Source organism: Carassius auratus, unplaced genomic scaffold (assembly GCF_003368295.1).
Source record: "Carassius auratus strain Wakin unplaced genomic scaffold, ASM336829v1 scaf_tig00010418, whole genome shotgun sequence".
Lineage (NCBI taxonomy): Eukaryota > Metazoa > Chordata > Actinopteri > Cypriniformes > Cyprinidae > Carassius > Carassius auratus.
The window spans coordinates 15,910-36,005 of record NW_020524121.1 but is presented as its reverse complement, the minus strand read 5'-3'; the positions used below and the strand labels follow the sequence as shown (position 1 = coordinate 36,005).

Sequence of the window (20,096 nt, the reverse complement as noted above, 5' to 3'; positions counted from 1 at the left end):
CTCCTTTCACTAGTAGTTACAGAACGCTCTGACCCACCATGGAAACAACTAGCACCACTTCACTCTCCGACTTCATCCACCACAGAGTCAACCGCATGGATCAGCAGCAGGAGAGTATTGTAAACACCGAATGCGCGATCCAAGAGCTGGTGACACAAGTGTCCGAGCTCACCTAGCGGATCCATCAGCTCACCTCTCCCGCTGCGCCACCCACACCGCCTGCACCGCCCATCCCCCGGGAGGTCTCCCATGACCACTTCCAGCCGGAGCCGCGACTTCCGGTGCCAGAGAGTTACGCCGGTGAGCCTGACTTTGCAGAACTTACATCAACAAGTGTTCCATGCACTTTGCCTTACAACCCCGCACCTTTGCGACGGAAGAGTCCAAGGTTGCGTTTGCTCTCACTTTGCTTTCTGGCAGGGCTGGCGGTGTGGGAGAACCATCATCCGTGTTGCCTCGTTCCACGCCCTCTCCGAGGAGATGAAGAGGGTATACATGTTACTCACACCACTGAACCCATAACTCTGCTCACCTCAGGAAACCACACCGAAACCATATCCTTTTATTTGATGGACTCCCCGTCGCTCCCTTTGTTTTAGGTCACCACTGCTTGGTCAAACACAGTCCACAAGTGGATTGGGGTTCCAACACCGTAACTTTGTGCAGTGAAAGTTGTCATGAGTCTTGTCTGGTTTTTGCTTGTCCTGTTGTGCCTTTTTCTGTCTTTCTGGAGGAGACCATGGTTTTTTCGAACCTGCCCGCAGAGTAATTTAGTAAGTGTTCAGTAAGTCCTGCACTGCTTCTCTTCCTCTGCATCATCCCTACGACTGTGTGATAGACTTAGTGCCAGGTAAGTCTCTGCCTAAGGGCAAGCTTTACTCTCTTTCTAATCCGGAGAGGGAGGCCATGGAGAAATACATTTCTGATTACTTGGCATCAAGGTTCATCCACCCTTCCTCTTCTCCAGCGGGGGCGGGATTCTTTTTTGTGGGTGAGAAGGATGGTTCTCTGCGACCTTGTATTTACTACCGAGAGCTGAACAACATCACGATAAAGAATACCTATCCTTTGCCGTTGATTTCTTCAGCTTTCGAGAGGTTACAGGGAGCATCCATATTCACAAAACTGGATTTACTTAATGCTTATCATTTGGTCTGCATTAGGAAGGGGAATGAGTGAAAAACACCCTTAGAGGGCACTTTGAATATTTGGTGAAGCCGTTCGGGCTCTCCAACTCGCCAGGAGTTTTCCAAGCACTCGTTAATGACATGTTGAGAGACATGGTAGATCATTTTATATATGTTTACCTGGATGACATACTGATTTTTTCTTCATCTCTCCAGGAAAATGTGCAACACATCAGACGAGTGCTCCAAAGATTACTTGAGAGTGTTCTTTTTGTCAAGGCGGAGAAATGCGTATTCCATGCACGTCTGTTCCCTTCCTAGGGTATATCGTCTCATCCAAGGGAATACGTATGGATCCTGACAAGGTTAAGGCTGTGATAGATTGGCCAAGTCCAGATTCCTGTAAGGCCCTACAGTGGTTTCTGGGGTTCGCCAACTTTTATTGACGTTTTACTCGTAATTTCAGCCAACTAGTCTCACCTCTGACGGCCTTGACCTCCCCCAGTACTCCGTTCAGGTGGTCTAATGCAGCCGAAACTGCATTCACCAACCTCAAAAGCTGCTTCGTTTCGGCTCCCATCTTAGTAGCCCCTGTTCCCACATGGCAGTTCGTGGTGGAGGTCGACGCATCAGAGGTGGGAGTAGGTGCAGTTCTTTCCCAACATGTTGCCTCGGACGATAAGATGCATCCCTGCGCGTTTTTCTCCCATCGTTTATCTCCTGCTGAATGCAATTATGACATTGGTAACAGAGAATTGTTGGTTGTCAAATTAGCTTTAGAGTGGCATCACTGGTTGGAAGGGTCAGGGGTACCTTTCATTGTTAGGGCCGATCATAAAAACTTAGAATACATCAAAACTGCCAAAAGACTCAATTCCAGTCAGACTCGGTGGGCACTTTTTCCGGCCGCTTTGAATTTTTTCTCTGTCGTACAGCCCGGGTTCCAAAAACGTTAAACCCGATTCTTTGTCATGTCTTTTTGATCCTTCCGAATGCCCGGTGACTCACGAGTGTATTTTACCTGAGAATATAGTCGTCTCAGCACTTGTATGGGAGGTCGAATCGAAGGACAATACGACCTTAGAAGGGGTAATGCCTCCGCCCAGATGCCCACCGAATCGTTTATTTGTGCCGGAAGAGTTACGGTCCGAGGTTATTCAGTGGGGTCACTGTTCTAATGTTGCTTGTCATCCAGGGATAAGCCGAACCAAGGGTTTAGTTAAGCAACGATTCTGGTGGTCACTTATGGCTTGCGACGTTCACGATTTTGTTTTGGCTGGCTCAGTTTGCGCCAGTGGTAAGTCATCTAACCGACCTCCAGATGGGCTTTTTCAACCGCTGTCTGTCCCATCAAGACCCTGTTTTTTCATTTCATTTCATCCCCTTGTCCAAATTACCTACAGCCAAGGAGACAGCGGTCACTGTCATTGATCATGTCTTTCGGTTACATGGCCTCCCGGTAGACGTGGTTTCTGACAGGGGATCCCAATTTATATCCAAATTTTGGAAAGAAATTTGCTAATTGTTAGGAGCGACGGTTAGTCTGTCTTCGGGTTATCACCCTCAGAGTAATGGGCAATCTGACCGAGCCAACCAGGATTTAGGGAGAACGTTGCGAAGAATCCTTCTTCCTGGAGCCAAGAACTCTCTATGGTGGAGTACGCTCACAACTCGCTACCAGTGTCAGCTATGGGCCTCTCTCCATTTCAGTGTAGCATAGGTTACCAGCCACAAGTTTTTCCCAGTTTAGAATCTGAAGTCACGGTCCCCTCTGCTCACGCGTTTGTCCAGAGATGCCACCACACCTGGACCAGAGCCCGCGAGACTCTGCTCCGGGTGAGGGAGCGCACTGAGGCCAAGGCCGATTGCCACCGGTCGAAGCCTCCCGTATACGTCGTGGGTCAAAAAGTGTGGCTTTCTACTAACAACATTCGCTCCACTCCGTTTCTAATAAATTAGCTCCCAAATTTATTGGCCGGTTTCCTGTCACCAAGATCATTAGTCGGGTGACAGTCCGCCTCAAACTACCTCCAGCGCACAGGAGGATTTATCCTGCCTTCCATGTGTCCAAAATTAATCCCGTGTTTTATTCACGCATTAATCCGCCTACCCCGGTTCCCCCACCGCCGCGTCTCATAGATGGGGAGCCAACTTATTCGGTAAATCGGATTCTGGACTCGAGACGGAGGGGACGAGGATTCCAGTACTTGGTGGACTGGGAAGGTTACGGTCCGGAGGAGAGGAGTTGGGTACCTGCTAGGGACATACTGGATCACTCCCTTATTGATGATTACAATCAGCAGGTAGGCCCTTCTTGGAACTTCTGGGGTGTACTGTCACGGTTGGTAAACCGTGATCTCGGGGTTTTTCACTATGTGGGTGAAGTCTGTGTGTTACGCATCAGCACTGAGTGTTTCTTGTGGGCGTCTCCGCTAATTGTCATCAGCAACAGCTGTCACTCATTACTCCTCCCTATATATTACCCTGTCTAGCGTCTTGTGTTTGTCAGGGCGTTGTTTCCTGTTACTCGTCTGATGTTTTGCTCTCTTGTGTGTTTCTGCGTTTGGATGTCCGTTTCTCCCAAGAAACCCATCCACTCATCGCATCTCACCATCGGATCATCACTTACCTCTCGGCTCGATTCCCCGCAGTTCCTGTGTCACCGTCTCCTGCTGCCAACTCATCACCACACTTCGGATCCTCCACTCACCTGCATCTTCCTGGACTGTGTATCCCCGACCAAGTATCATCTGTGTTTCCATCTTCATGTACTGTGTCATTCATATCATTAAATATTCATTTACTCACACTTGCTTCCTGCCACTCCTTTCACCAGTTGTTACAACAGGTACGTCTGCAAGAGGTCTGTTAAAGATCACTTCATCTGGGAAGCATCTGCTGTGTTCAAACATCTGATAGACATCTGTACGATGTCAGTTTTACATTCATTATAAATCATTAACATCTTAAAGACTCTGGTCTGCATGGCAGCTTTCACAGAACCATTATTTTCATTGAAGCGTGCCCTGTTTCAAACTGGACTTCCAGTGTAAACCTCAAGCAAACTCTCACGCATTTAACACATTTAGCCCCATCAGGTGATTTCCCAGTGCATAACTTATATTTGTTGCTTATATCCTTATCTGTATATATTAGAAAGTCATGAGTATTTCCATTTTGCTCAAGGACAGTAGCGAGTCTCTAAACTTCACAGACTTCAGTGAACGAGCGCCGGCACACATGCCAGAATGCTTTAATTCCCATTAAAATATAGGCTGCGTTAAATAAATATCAAACATTATTTTTAAGTTTTAAGTGCTACATTTAACACAAGTTACTGTATATTCATGAGAACAGTAGCCTAACAGCACAGGTACTGTTGTTTTGCAGTATAAATGTAAAATAATTCGTTCAAAAGCGTTTAGACTGATTCATTAAAAAACAATTTTATTTTCATTCTCGTATGTGCCTTCAGTTCTGTCATCTTCTAATGAAGGAGACACTAATAGATTCCATCATTTGGGTGCAAGGACGGTAAATAAGTGCCTTGTTAGGCTGTAGTCCGCGGTCCATTAGACATTTCATCTGTTTCTCAGTGAATGTGGCCGAATGCTGACAAGAGAACATGAATCACACATTAGTATATCAATTCACAAATAGCATATCATGCTGAAATTCAGATCTGATTTCCCACGGGACATTAGAGCGTGTCAGACCGAGGTTATGGAACGGCTCAGCATCAGTGCTCTAGTGTAAAGCTCTTCAGTAAAGAATGAACAAGAAGCCCATCATGCAAAGTGGACAGAAAGAACAAAGGCAAGTTTTATATCATATTGAGAAAAGTGCTCAGAGTTTCGTCTGCGATGATTTTAGGAAAGTGAAACACCAGACTCACCACATGAGGATCCTTCAAATTTAACAAGGGGTTTGTTCAAATTCAAACATATATTCCTACAACCTCAGTTGTTCTCAATATTTCCTCTTTTTTTCACAGTTTTTAACATTAACTTAAAATATTTTTATTTTGTTACTCTATGCTTATTTACTTCTATTCCAATATAAACAATCTAAATATATAAATATATAAATTTCTGTCAGCGGGCTTGCAGAATAACAAATATCATTGTTGACAAGCACGTCTGCTAAATTATTTGAGAAATTAACTTCTCTAACGTCTCTAAACTCAGAAGGTCACGTGGATCATATGATTCACATCTATTGATTAAAGATGCAACTGGCCTCAAGCCATGTAACCTCACTCCTAATAAAATACACTTCTGCCTTTTGGAGAAGGCTATACTTTCATCAAAACTGAAGATAAAATATCCATAGCATTTTTAGGACATGCTTTCACATCGCTCAATGTGATGACTTCGCATCTGAAAATCATGCCAAACAGTAGCCTTATAACGAAGACATTTCTTTGTAGACATTTGACTGATGTTAGCAGTGTAAAACATTGCTCTGTATTTTCATATCCATCATTTACAGTGTTAACTGCATTTCCATCTGTCCTGCCAGTCTCTCAGCATGACTATCTGTGTATTTGTTTCCAGTATATTAACACTCTATAAATTTGCAGCACTTTGGCTCGTTCTCTTTGTCTTTCAGTCCTTCCATCCCCTTTAATCCCCAGAATCCTCACGACCCCCGAACACACAAAGACACAGGCGCGTGTTTGAGAATGAACACGTCTCTGTAGATCTCACGGGTCTGGATGAGGAAGATAAAGCTGAGAACACAAGACCTCACGCTTCTCTCCTCACACAAAGACAGCGGCCGCTCTTCACAAGCATCAGAACACCAGCAGAAAGCAGAGTTTACATCCAGCGCTTCAGATATCGTGACAGTAAACATGAGCCGAGTGTGATTGTCTTGATTACAGGAGCGGTGTGTAATGTGTTGGTTCAGAGAGTGTATACTGTGTCTGCACCTGTTGTGCTCTTGTGAGTTGTTTGTGAGAATCTAGCGCTTCTGGCCTCAGGATAACCCACCCACACATGAGCGCTGGGATCAGAAGAACGGAGGAAAGTGGAATAGAGCAGTTCAACTTCACATCAATACTTGTGCTCCGTTACATAAACACAATCATCTCTCACACACAGACTGCAAGCTACTCTCACATGCAACAACTTTGATTTTGCTGCTGGTTTTTCATCTTTACCTGCAATGAAATGTGTTTAAAAGCTTTTTTCAGACCATATATATCTTGTTTTAATTTAGCTTAACTGTACTAAAATAACTAAAACTACAACTGAAATGTAAATTAATAAAAACTACATAGATGCGTATATAAAACAAACCAAAACTACAAAGAATTACAAAAACTTTACAAAATTATTAAAAATATAAACATGAAAGCTGTTTCAAAATATTAGTATCAATTATACTATCTAAATTATACTAAAACAGCACTTTTATAGAGAGCCTTGAAATGTGTTCACCTGAAAATATAACCTTGAAGAGCCATTTCAACCTGATCTACACTGAAAAACATTGCTGTAGGATTTATTTTGAGACAATTTTCACCCAGAAATGCTAGTAAAGGTCAAAATGATTACAAAGAAGATCATACTAATAAATGTGAAATAGAGTTTTCTTGTAAGATGATCCACTAACTGATTCCTGATGTTATGATGTTGATAGACTGAGATGTGAAGCAGATAAAGCGTGTGGAGCTGGACTCACCCTGGTACTCCTGTCCTGGGACGTATGCTCCGGGGCTGCCCTGGATCTGGAAGGTGAGCAGCACCTCTCCTCCTCCCTCGGCCCCGGGGCCCTCCAGCTCTCCGTGGTGGGTGCACAGGAAGAAGAAGGGATTGAAGCGCGGGTAGAAGCCGGACGGAGAGCCTCCCAAATCCACGGCACCCGCTGACAGCAGCAGCAGAGCGCAGGAGAGAGCGGCCCGAACCCTGAACATCTCTGCTCCAGGAGCTCGAGGAGAGAGAGTGTGTGTGTGCACGGGGCCAGGTGTGTGTGAGTCTCACAGGTGTGTGTGTGTGTGTGTCTGTCCTCCCTTCACACGGGGAGTTCAGAGCCTGGTGTTCAGCCCCGCTCCAACACTTAAATAGTGCTCAGCCCTGCCTCCCTCCGCCTCTCTCTCCTCCCACCTCCCTCCCTCACTCCCTCTCCCTTTCTCTCTCTCCCACTCTCTCGCTCTTTCTCTCTCTCTCTCTCTCTCTCAATCTAAAATCACCCTGTTTGCCTCTCATCTGCTTCCTCCCTTCCTGGTTTCTGTCAATCATTCTAATATGCCTGTGTGTTAGTGATTTGTCTCTCTTTAGCACTGTTTTGTCCAAGACAGCCTGTCTTTGTGTTTTTCTCCTCCACTCCCTCCATCCCCCAAAGCATATTCCCTGCTTCTCCACCCAAAGATCACACCTCCTCCTCCTCCTCGTCTCCTCCTGTCTCTCTCCATCTCCCGTCTCTGATAGGACCCTCTCTTTGTGCTCTTTCTTTTTGTTTTGCCTTCTCTCAGCTCTGTTTCTCTGTGTGTATCTCGTTCTCCTTTACACGATTGTTTCCTTTAAAATCAGACCTTCTCATCTTGTCTGTGTCTCTCAAAAAGAGGCCGTTTGTGCCAATAACACACACACACACACACACACACACTTCACACTTTCTCCATCTGTCTGCTCTTGTGTATGACTCCTTGAAATGATCCAGCCTTCTGAGACGATGAAGAAGAAAACATGCTTGAATATGTATCAGAGATTTCTGCTATTACTTGCAACATTCATGATTAATTCACACATTTGTCCTGCAAAGTTCACAGTATGTTCTACAATGAGAAATGCTGTTTCAGAAAGTCAAGATCTGCTGTTTATCAAGTGATCTGGAGACCCTCTTCTGATCCCTAACACACCATTCACTCCACAGCATGAATCTAACTCTACATTAGCACACAATACATCTCTGCAGTTACAACTTCACATAAACAGAGACCTAAATATAACTATACAAGAAATCAAAATGCGAGGGGAAGATGACACAGGTAGAGGAAGCGCGAGGAAACACATGCATGCAGTCCTGCGGCTGATTCAGAGTCAGTACGACTGCGAGTGTGATATTACTATAATGCACTCAGATCCATGCATCTGGACACTAACTTTGTCTGTTTCTGCTAACCAACAAAAACAGTTCCAAACCAACCGAAGCAGGTTCAACCACTGCGTCTCAGATCAAACTCAGTGACTAGCGCTAACTGTGTTTAGTCAATAGATCCACATATGATCTTTAAAAAATTGCATGAAAAATTATACGAGGATAAGCGTATGGAGATATTTACACTTCATGAGCCTCATGCGATCATCTGTCTATCACATAAATGTGTCTCCTCAAAGCAGATCCTGCACTATAAGCGAAATCACTTCACAAGAATCAGCAGATATGTTCTGCGTTTTGTTTCTCTTCAGCTGTTGGAGATCAAAGCTGCATTAGGAGGCAGCGCTGGCGGGAGAGAAAACTGTAGTGATCATCACCGTTAACCAGAAAACTGCAGCTTCAGGACCACACGCTGGATGTGTGTCTAAGAGCCAGGCTGAAAAACTCATGGGAAACATCATGAATTTGGCTTTCTGTGCTTAAAGAAGGGGCTTGATCCCCAGACTCTGAATGAAAGCCCCACATAACGAACAGAGAGGAGATGAGAGGCTCAGTGACTTCTGTTATAAACACTTCAGACGTGATTGACAGGACTGAACGATGAGGCTCCTCCCATCATTATTAATCCACCATGAAATTTACATATTTAGCTTGAACAATCAGATCCACCAGTCACAGGAAACATGAAGTGGTTTTTCTGATCCCATCCGTCCCGTCTCAAATACATCTTTACATGATATAAGCAGCATTTATGTCTGTTTATATCATGATCAGATTTCTGAAAGAGAAAACACATAGTCTGCGTGCCGCTGTCTAACCCTCTTGTGTCCAAAATCTAAATTAGGGCCACTAAATGACCGCTGTGACAAACGAGCAACAAGAGTTTGACATTTCTGACTCTCATCTACTGATCCATCCATTGTAAAGACAACATGTCATTCTGGACTAATTGTTATGAAGTTAGTGCACTCACGCTTCCCGCCGGAGACAGAGCTATCGCTCTCCATTACAGAAACTGGGTCAGGAGATCTGGTCTTGGGAACGGAGGGGGTGGACGAGGCTTTGGGGCAGTAATTATTTTTGTCTTCATTAAGTTCAATCTCAAGGTTGTAACAGAGCCTTTGACATCTGTGCTTTCCATTGGATCCCTCAGCCCTTGCTCCACTGCCTCTGCTGCCAGACATCGTCTCGCTCAGAAGGAGTTTGGAGGGACACGGAGAGAGACGACTATCAAGGACACACGCCACACATCAGACATGCCCTTGGAACACGCTTCATCAGTGCTAATTGATTCTTAACTGATATTACTGACATTATTTGTGTTGTGCAAGTTGTTGATCTCAGCGATTCTTCATCTGCTTTGAATAAAGGGCTCGACCGATACACAGTAACCAAGCAACACAAAATTGTAGCACAAATAAATCAATACATATGTTTCAGATGGTTGCTGAGGGCAACAGTAAATGTGTAGCCTTGATTTCACATGTCTGAGAAGATAAAGAGTCTGAGAGGGTTAAATGGTCATTTGTAGACGATATTACAGTAAAACACATTTCCTCCAGAATGAGCTCTCTTTAAGAGTTTACATGTTTATGAACACATAATATTACACTTATGTCCAAACATAAAATCTAGGACTTTTTCTTTTTCTTTTTATCAACTACAGTACATAGCAGAATACTCCAGGTTCAGTACAAATTATGCTCAATCAACAGCATTAGTGGCATAAATGTTATCACTAAATTATAAAAATGTAAAAGTAGAAATGTTCCATTTATTTTATAAAAGACATGGTTCTTGTGCATCTGCTGTTGGGACAGTGAAGGTTTTTAATTTTTAATTGACTCCATTCACTTCCACTGCAAATGTCTCACAGTTTTTTTTGTTTTTTTGAAAGATAGTTTTGTGTTCAGTTCTGCTGTCATGTGATCTTGTTGAAACCCTGTGGTTGTTAATAAATATCACTCAGTGCTTGTGATATTAACAAGCACACACTGAGATGAAGCTGTTTATCACTCTTCTCTTCTTCTCCTCTCATCTGTCTGACAAGGCTTTCGTTACGTATTCTAATTGTTTAGAGGGCTATGTGAAAAATCATTAAAATCATATACATATAAATGGTCACACCACGTGATACACAGTGCCACCAATGTGTGACAACATGAGGTTAAAAATGAGCTCAAAAAGACGATCAATTCCATGAAATACACAGAATAGATTCATCCTGAACCATTCAGAGGACAACTCATCAATGATTTATAAACATAAGCGAGTGTTTGAAAATGCATATGAAAGCTTCTTCAGTGTATGTTCTTCATCTCGTGCACACATATGGATTATAATACATCATTCCTACTCAATCTACCATCTAGTGTGATTCATTGGTGTTTTAGCACATACTCCTGCTGGGCTCTGCTCTCTCTGATATTTTTAGCAGGAATCCTCTGTGCTTTTTGATTCAGTCTTTTGCTCCGAGCCTCAGGTCATGAGATGATCTCTGATCCTCCTGAACAGCAGCAGAGCTCCATCCAGCGCCTTGAGAGAAAGACAGGTGCATTACAAATACTGTTTATGAGTTATTATTATGATTATTATCCAGCCACGGTCAGACTCTATTCAGCTCAAAGACATGATCTTCTGCTCTTGATGTCTCAGTCTCCACAGACTTCCTCCAGGAAAGACAGATCTAGTTAAAGCTGATTGTTGGGCACTTCACATATACTGTGTAATGAAAACAGCACATTCTGCTTCAGACAAACTGTGATATAAGTGCAGAAAAGGATTTGTTTCCTTCACATAATTTCTGCTAAATTATTCTGATAAAGTAAATAGAGCAGAATGATTGAACGGAGTCTAGTTTAGTGCAGGATTTGAGTCTTCTGCTCACTAAGAGAATAGTTTGGATTCGTTCTCTGACTCGTTCAGTGATTCTAGCCTAATACACAAAACAAATGCACAAAATACATTTAAATACCGTTTGTACTTAAATCATTTTTGGTGATTAAATATACACTTACACATGCAAATGTGTATTATCATCATTACTACCATGGTCTTGGCAAAATCACTAGTACATTTAATACAAATCAGTTTAATTAATAAAAAAACTAATATATCGCCACCTACTGGCTGAAATTTGCAGTCTATAACAACATTTTCGTTTACAACACTTTCCTTCTTCTTCTTCTTTATGAGGCATTATGCATGCATGAGAATATAAGCCAGTTACCTCTGAAATATATTATAATAGGCTTCATAAAGTGTTACTAAGCTTCTTATTAGCTCATAGTGAACTTTGTCAATTAGGATATGTAACCTATCTTGCAACGAAGTGGACAACTAATCATCTCGATGGATGAATGGATGAATTTCATCTGTTCTGTGTCTTATGGCATGGCTGTGGTGACTGAAGCTGATATGATTGTGTGCAGTGTTCTGGAGCTCTCCTGCCATCTAGTGTCTGATGTCTCACTGTGCAGACGGGAATACACACCTGCTTCACTTCCATTGGTGTGAAAGGGCTTTTACTTTAGCCAAAAATCTAAATATTTTTTATTGAAAACAAAGAATCAAGAAAAAATGATGCAAAAGTAATGTAACACAACACTTTCCATAAAAAGTGACTAGGTAATGCAATTAGTTGCTTTTTAAGGAGTAACATGAGATTGTAATGCATCACAGCCTGTAAAGAGTGTGCACTGGTTTCCTTTGATTCGTGCTCATTCCAGCAGGTCAAACACATGCTGCTGGACGCCATAAACTCACTCCGCTCCTGTTTTCCACATCATTTGACATCCGCAGTGAGAGGGCACCAGTTTGGGCTGTAATAGACCAGTAATGGTCATCCGTCATCATCACCTTCTCTCAAACAATACATGTAAAGGTCAGCAGGTCAGAGGCTACTGCCCCCTTCAGGAGAGCAGAAATCAATACATGATTAGAACTTCAATCTGGACCAAAGGACAGCCAGCGATATTTCAATGATGATAAAGAAGGTTCGATATCGTCATACAGTTATAAATGCTGTCCCTATCACAAACAGACCAGTCATTCTTCACAGTTATATCCCCATCTGACAGGCCATTATCTTTAAGAATTATAAGGAATAAATATCATTCATGATCATAATGTTTATATGAAGATCCATTACCTCAAATTATACCTCAAATATATATACATATATAGTATAATTCGAAGTATAATTATATATATTTACATTACTATCTATAAATTGTAGTTACAGAAGAATTTTAATTTGGCTGGATTCCATTTAAATGATTTAGCAATTTTAATGATCAAAAAGCATTTTAATTGATAGAAGAATTTAACAACTCAATTTATCTATGTATTTATCTTTTAATTTTACATTTTTCTGGATTTATGGTTGTATTTCCACTGTTCTCCGAGTCCACAGATATTGCTGTAGCAGCTGAAAGTGTTTCAGATGTCTCAGAGATTCCTGTCAGTCCAAATCAAGCAGAAAAAGCAGTTTCCTCCTGCTATTATTTCTGCCAAAACTGATAACGGAGCGAGTTTCTGAATTTCTGAAGATCCACCTGTCTCATGAAGGACTTTTTGAGTAAAACGTAAGAAATGCCTTATTGTCAAATTCAACTTTGTACCATCCTGCAACTGAGGAAAGGAGAGGAAAAACAGAAGAGAAGAGAAGAGAAGAGAAGAGAAGAGAAGAGAAGAGAAGAGGAGAAGAGAAGAGAGCTGAACTGATGATGATGACACTGAATCATCAATGAACTGACTTTAGCTGGAAAAAGTCTCTGATTGTCTTCTTGCATTATTGACAACATATTTTCCTGTTTGACTCTGTTTTGTATGAAGCCCTATAAAAATAAAAGTGACTTGGCTTTCTGCCTGAACATCATCAGCTCAGCTTTTTTACGATTGTAAGAATTACTGTCAGAGAATTACTGAATTACAGACAGACAACAGACACACAGTGCATTAATATACAGACATCTGTAACCACATCTCACTGAGAGAAGATGCAGGAAACATCTCTCACATATGTGTCCTCCTCATTCTCTTCATCGCTTCACACAGCTCACTCAGAATGGTCAGTAGAAGAGTGTAATCTTCTTCATGAATGCTAGTGATATTTAAGGTCATGACTGGTACAATGGTCTCAATTTTACGGGAAGAAGACTAAAAGATGATAAAGATCCTAAGAGTGAAGAGATATTTTGCTCACTGCAGAGGATGTGCCACTTCACTAGCTGTACAGCGCAAACCTAAAGACAGTTTGACCAAAGTTCTGCCAACATGTGAACTTTGCCACAAGGGAAAAACACACTGGACTTTGTCTACACCACAGAAAAGAATGCACACAAGGCTTGTGATAATGACATGGTTTTTTTAGTTTATGTAAAGGCAAATATTTCTATATAGTATATTTAGTCCAAATCTGTCAGTAGGTTAGGTGTGCATAGTTTCATACTGTTTTACTTCTTTGTTGTATGTCTGTATTTATGTAGCAGCGTGGTCCTGTGAGGCACAACATTTCGTTCCTCTGTATGGCCACACGTGTAGCGGAATGACAATAAAGATCAACCTGAAATTGAAAATGCCTTTTGTCTCAAGAGGTGATAACTCTAAATGATCAATGCAGATTCCAATTGTTAGATCCTGGCTCCATCTCCATCTCAGGGGATGTTTGTCTTGGTCTGAGGTTCTTCTGAGGATCAGGTCATAGCCAGAATGATCCCACACACTTCATACTATGTATTTTTCATGACATGCAGCCAAGTATGGTGACACAAACTCAGAATTCATGCTCTGTGAACACACCGTACAGCACAACACACTGTGAACACACAAAAAAGCTGAGACTATGAATTGGATTCAGAATGATAATCCAAACATAGATGGAGTCGATCAACTCCCCAAAGCTTGACAGTCATTACCTCTTCACAGGCCGACATTTATTCCATAACGTTACCCCGTATTGATGCGGTTTTATGTTTGATGATCTTGTTAGATTTAGTGTGGAAGCATCTGTTGTTCAGTTTCTTCTTCGCTTGCGTTTTGTAAATTCTGTACAGAAGATGTGTAACAGCGCCCCCTGCCCTATAACAATGAAAACAGATTCCCGGAGCACAAGTAGCTATGGTGCAAATATAAGCAAAGTTTATTTAGTATATTTCTGAGAAAAAGTAGTCCTATTTTTAGTTTATAAGAAGTACAGGTCCTTCTCAAAAAGTTAGCATATTGTGAAAAAGTTCATTATTTTCCATAATGTAATGATAAAAATCAAACTTTCATATATTTTAGATTTATTGCACACCAACTGTAATATTTCAGGTCTTTTATTGTTTTAATACTGAAGGTCAACCTTCAAATAATTATGTTCAGTTATGCACTCAATATTTGGTTGGGAATCCTTTTGCAGAAATGACTGCTTCAGTGCGGCGTGGCATGGAGGCAATCAGCCTGTGGCACTGCTGAGGTGTTATGGAGGCCCAGGATGCTTCGATAGCGGCCTTAAGCTCATCCAGAGTGTTGGGTCTTGCGTCTCTCAACTTTCTCTTCACAATATCCCACAGATTCACTATGGGGTTCAGGTCAGGAGAGTTGGCAGGCCAATTGAGCACAGTAATACCATGGTCAGTAAACCATTTACCAGTGGTTTTGGCACTGTGAGCAGGTGCCAGGTCGTGCTGAAAAACAAAATCTTCATCTCCATAAAGCTTTTCAGCAGATGGAAGCATGAAGTGCTCCAAAATCTCCTGATAACTAGCTGCATTGACCCTGCCCTTGATAAAACACAGTGGACCAACACCAGCAGCTGACATGGCACCCCAGACCATCACTGACTGTGGGTACTTGACACTGGACTTCAGGCATTTTGGCATTTCCTTCTCCTCGGTCTTCCTCCAGACTCTGGCACCTTGATTTCCGAATGACATACAACAGTCCAGTGCTGCTTCTCTGTAGCCCATTTCCTGCACACGCCTGTGCACGGTGGCTCTGGATGTTTCTACTCCAGACTCAGTCCACTGCTTCCGCAGGTCCCCCAAGGTCTGGAATCGGTCCTTCTCCACAATCTTCCTCAGGGTCCAGTCAGCTGTTCTCGTTGTGCAGCGTTTTTTTGCCACACTTTTTCCTTCCCACCAGACTTCCCACTGAGGTGCCTTGATACAGCACTCTGGGAACAGCCTATTCGTTCAGAAATTTCTTTCTGTGTCTTACCCTCTCGCTTGAGGGGGTCAATGATGGCCTTCTGGACAGCAGTCAGGTCGGCAGTCTTACACATGATTGCGGTTTTGAGTAATGAACCAGGCTGGGAGTTTTTAAAAGCCTCAGGAATCTTTTGCAGGTGTTTAGAGTTAATTAGTTGATCCAGATGATTAGGTTAATAGCTCGTTTAGAGAACCTTTTCATGATATGCTAATTTTTTGAGATAGGAATTTTGGGTTTTCATGAGCTGTATGCCAAAATCATCAGTATTAAAACAATAAAAGACCTGAAATATTTCAGTTGGTGTGCAATGAATCTAAAATATATGGAAGTTTAATTTTTATCATTACATTATGGAAAATAATGAACTTTTTCACAATATGCTAATTTTTTAGAAGGACCTGTATACTAAAAGAATAGCTACTTGAATAAACATTTTTCGTTAGGGTGACCATAACCTTTGGTTATTGTCTCAGCTTTAATTAAGTTGTACATAGTTATATTAACTATCAGGTCTAGGTAAATAGTTCTAGCACAACCACTGAGTATTGTTGGAGCTTTAACTGAGTTGTTACATGGGTGATTGTAGGGGGCTAAACAGAACCACTATTTAAATCAGGGGTGGGGAACTTTGATCCTGGAGGGCCTGTGTCCCTGCTGAGTTTAAATCCAACCCTAATCAAACACACCTGAACAAGCTAATCAAGGTCTTCAGAATACAGGTAGGGTTTTTTTTCTTCTCAGGGTTGGAGCTAAACTCAGCAGGGACACAGGCCCTCCAGGATCAACGGCCCCCACCCCTGATTTAAATAATGGTTTGAGTGGGTGACTATTAAATAGTTAGTCATAACCTCTCACTAATGATCAGACTGGAGAGTTTGTGATCTGTGTGATACACCCAGAGTCTTAATGAATGAGTAAACAAAGTAAATAGTAAACTAGAATCATCAAATGGAAGAAGAATAAGAGATAGACAAACCAATATGCATTGCAACCTAAATTTTAGGTCATACTAAAATGGAGTCATAATCAAATGGATCTTAAAATGTAATAACTTTGCACGCTGAAAAGACTGAACATGCAAGAAACCTTAAGCCATCACTGGATACCTTCCTTGGACCAAATGTGTGGGCCTTACACACTCATAGTACGGTCACAGCCAGTTTTACAGCTCTTCAGTAACAGATCAAAACACAGATATTTGCACAGTATTGTTTTCATAAGGTCTTGACTTTTTTTTTTTTTAATATACAAACATTCCCTTTACGATTTTTTTCCCCTACTTAAGCAGCCATTTTAACTTGTGTATAATGCAATATTGTATGCAAGCAATGCCAATAAATTACTTTTGAATTGAAAAGTGATAAGGCTATGTGAAAGGAATCAATTAGTCAAAACATGCAAGATATAGGCATGACAAGATTAACTTAAAACCAACACATGAAATTTAATGAGGCACAGTTAAAAGTGAACTTGACATAAAAGGCCTTTTTAAACACCTCATGTTCTGTCCGTATCGCTCTCAGCTGGGCATCATGAGTCCAGCTCGAGTCCAGTCAGCCGTCACGATGCTCGCAGTGATAGCAGACACCATGAGCAGCACGAGACTGTGATCACTGCGCCTGCTCGAGTTACAGTAAGGACGGCTGCAGCAAGAGTACGTGAAGCTAATGTTGTTCCCGCGGATCATTTGACTGCTGGATCGGACACAGTCTCTCTGCGACATACAGCCTTTGGAGAACAGAACGGGTGCATGTCCGAACCGGCCGTGGGCAGTGAAGCAGAGCTCCTGCGGGCGGCACTCAGACAGAATGTGCCTGCAGCTCCTGTTGAAGGACGTCTGAGGACAGTAGTAACAGTAGAGATTTTCACACAGGACAGCAGGAGGATAGAGACACAGAACCAGGAGCACAAGAACTGGAATCCAGCAGTGACCAGCTTTAGACAACACCATAAAGTCCATTTCGTTCAAGGAAACCCACACCACCGGACTGCAGCAAACAGCTTTTCAGGAGGAAGTTTAAGCATGATTTTAATGACACGCTTCTTTAAAGCAGGTGTGAACTGTTGACTTAATGACCTTAATTAACCAATCAGCTCAATCTCACTGCATGCTGGTTATTGTGCTGTCTATCCTGATGTGATGGAGGCATCTCAAGCTGGGGCCTGTACCATGATGGTAGCTGAACAAATTCAGAGTTACAGGATTAGTTTTGAGTTGACAAAACCAAACCTCTCCAATCCGGCTTTGTTGGTACCATGATGCTGTTCATCAACTTTTTTGTCAACTAATGCTTTGATCCTGAGTTTGTGGAGCGCGTGCACATGAATGTGTGACATCACTGGCGAACAGCCAATCATGAGCCTTGCAACACGAAGCAAGTTTGATTTACTTCTCGCGAGAGACCCAGCGAGATTCACTAACTAAAGGGTTAAGAGATTGAAAAATATGACAAATTTAAACGTCATATGAAAAATGAAGGAGGACAAATAAAATAAATAATCTTGCTCTATCAGTGCAGTGACATGTGAAACTTATATATAGTGATACAGACTCGAACGTTTAAGGTCAGATTTTTTATTTTTTAAATAGTGCAATCTTTTGATACTACAGCTTATTTATATAACATGATCTGTATACATTAATATTTAAAATAAATGATTTATAATAACTGTTAAACTAAAATTGCTTGTGTGTAAAAGATAAATAATATAAATTACATAAATCATAAAATGACTCCGTAATTATTGTTAAAGCCAGATTTCTTCCATTTTTTTTAAGCATTAGTTACCTTTAATTTAGAGCAACATAAACTGGAGTGATTTGTGTCAGACGTGTCACTTCTCTCACATCTGATTGGTCTAGCTTCAGTTTGAGATCTCTAACCCAGAACATAGTCAGCCCTGGAGCTGGTCAGCCGTGGAGTGTGAGTTACTAAGGCAATGAATGCTGCTAAAAGCCAAGCCACTTACATGGTACCTAAAACCCAGGATTAGTGCAAACTAACCTGAAGCTTACTTAGCTTGCCAGCTAATCTAGCTTCATGGTACAGGCCCCTGGTCTCAATGATGGCTGATTTCTGAAATCAAGTCTTTATTCAACTACACATGAAAAAAAAAACCAAGCACATTTTGACAGACATAGATCGAGTCAAGATGTTAGATATCTTAAGTGTGTCTGACTGGGTGCGTGTGTATGGTATTTGTAGTGCAGAGGTGATTGGAAGATTGTCAGGTGGAAGTGCGGAGTACTCAGGTGAGGGTGTGCGTTGTGAATGAGTGGAGGTGGAACCTGGCATGTTTGTAACAGTACCCCCCTCCCCACAGCCCGCTCCTGAGGGCCGAGCACCCCGACGACGTGGTGGACGTCCTCTTCCTCTGGGAGCTGGCCGGTTAGGATGACTGGAGTGGAAGGTGTTTAGTAAGTTCAGATCCAGGATGTCGTTGCGTGGGACCCATGAACGTTCCTCTGGACCATATCCCTCCCAGTCCACTAGGTATTCAAGTTGTCCACCACGCCGTCGGGAGTCCAGGATGTCTCTTACTTCGTAGGCAGCACCATCTTCAAGGAGGATTGGAGGGGGGGGCTTCGGCTTCACCAGGTTCTAGGGAGGGAGAAACAGAGGGATGGTGAAGCTTAAGGTGAGACACATGGAAATTGGGGTGAATCCGGTACTCAGGTGGTAATTGGAGTTTGTAAAAGACGGGATTGATCTGCTCAAAGATGGTGTGTAGGGGCTCAGATCGGCGAAGGTCGGCTGTCATTCTGCGCCTGCGTAGGGCCTCCTGGAGTTGGTGGTGGGCCGCGTCCCAGAGCCTCTCACTCTCCCGGAGCCAGTAGTCGATGGCGGGGACATCCGAGGGTTCACCGGACCATGGAAAGATTTGAAGTTGGTAGCCAAGCACGCACTGGAATGGAGTGAGTCCGGTGGGAAGTTGTCGCAGGGAGTTCTGTGCATACTCAGCCCAGCCTAGGAACTAGTTCCAGGAGTTCTGGTGGCCGTGACAGAAGGTACAGAGGAAACATCCAATCTCCTGAACCTTCCTCTCTGTCTGCCTGTTAGATTGTAGGTGGTATCCGGAAGACAGACTGATGGCCACACCTAGGAGTGAATGGAATGCTTTCCATACCCGTGAGATGAACTGAGGAGCTCTGAAACAATGTCTTCTGGGATGCCGAAGTACCTGAAGACATGGTTAAATAGTAACTCGGCCATTTCCATGGCCGTGAGCAGACCTTTCAGCAAAACCTTCTCAGAAATGGTCGATGAAGCTGGAATAAGACTGGATAACTGGGTTATTCTGAGTCCAAAATGAATCTGCCCACAGAAGTGCTTTACCTTGCAGTTGAGAAATTACGAAAGCTACCTTGGATCTCTCAGTTGGGTATATCGACCAGGTCTTGAAAGGGGTCCGTGAGGCTCATGCTTGTGCCGATCGGTGTTGGTCCGGTCTTCTATTTCAGAATACCACAGGAGGCTGAGGATAACAGAAAGACAGTTTATTGAGGCACAAGCAGAGGAGCGGGTAGTGCTGGGTAAAGTGATATGGAGTATGGCTGTGATGAAGTGATCCGTAGTAGCAGGTTAGAGACGTCAAAGGAGGGAGGTGTACCACACACATGCATGGAGATGGCTGGGAACTTCTGGAGATCGCTGGAGAAAGGCAAGTAGA

General features: G+C 42.6%; 1 protein-coding gene across 3 annotated transcripts in view; it reads right to left on the bottom strand.

Moving 5' to 3' along the window:
• Positions 1–7,236, bottom strand: part of reln (reelin) — a 108,228-nt gene extending 100,992 nt beyond the window's left edge. For 2 of the 3 annotated variants that reach the window (XM_026245758.1, XM_026245760.1), the window contains exon 1: positions 6,816–7,235. In XM_026245758.1, the coding sequence (XP_026101543.1) occupies positions 6,816–7,047 (232 nt within the window). In that variant the 5' untranslated portion in view covers positions 7,048–7,235. Of the gene's footprint in view, positions 1–6,815 lie in introns of all 3 variants that reach the window. The other variant, XM_026245757.1, reaches the window with a different exon arrangement.
• Positions 7,237–20,096: the final 12,860 nt, after the last annotated feature.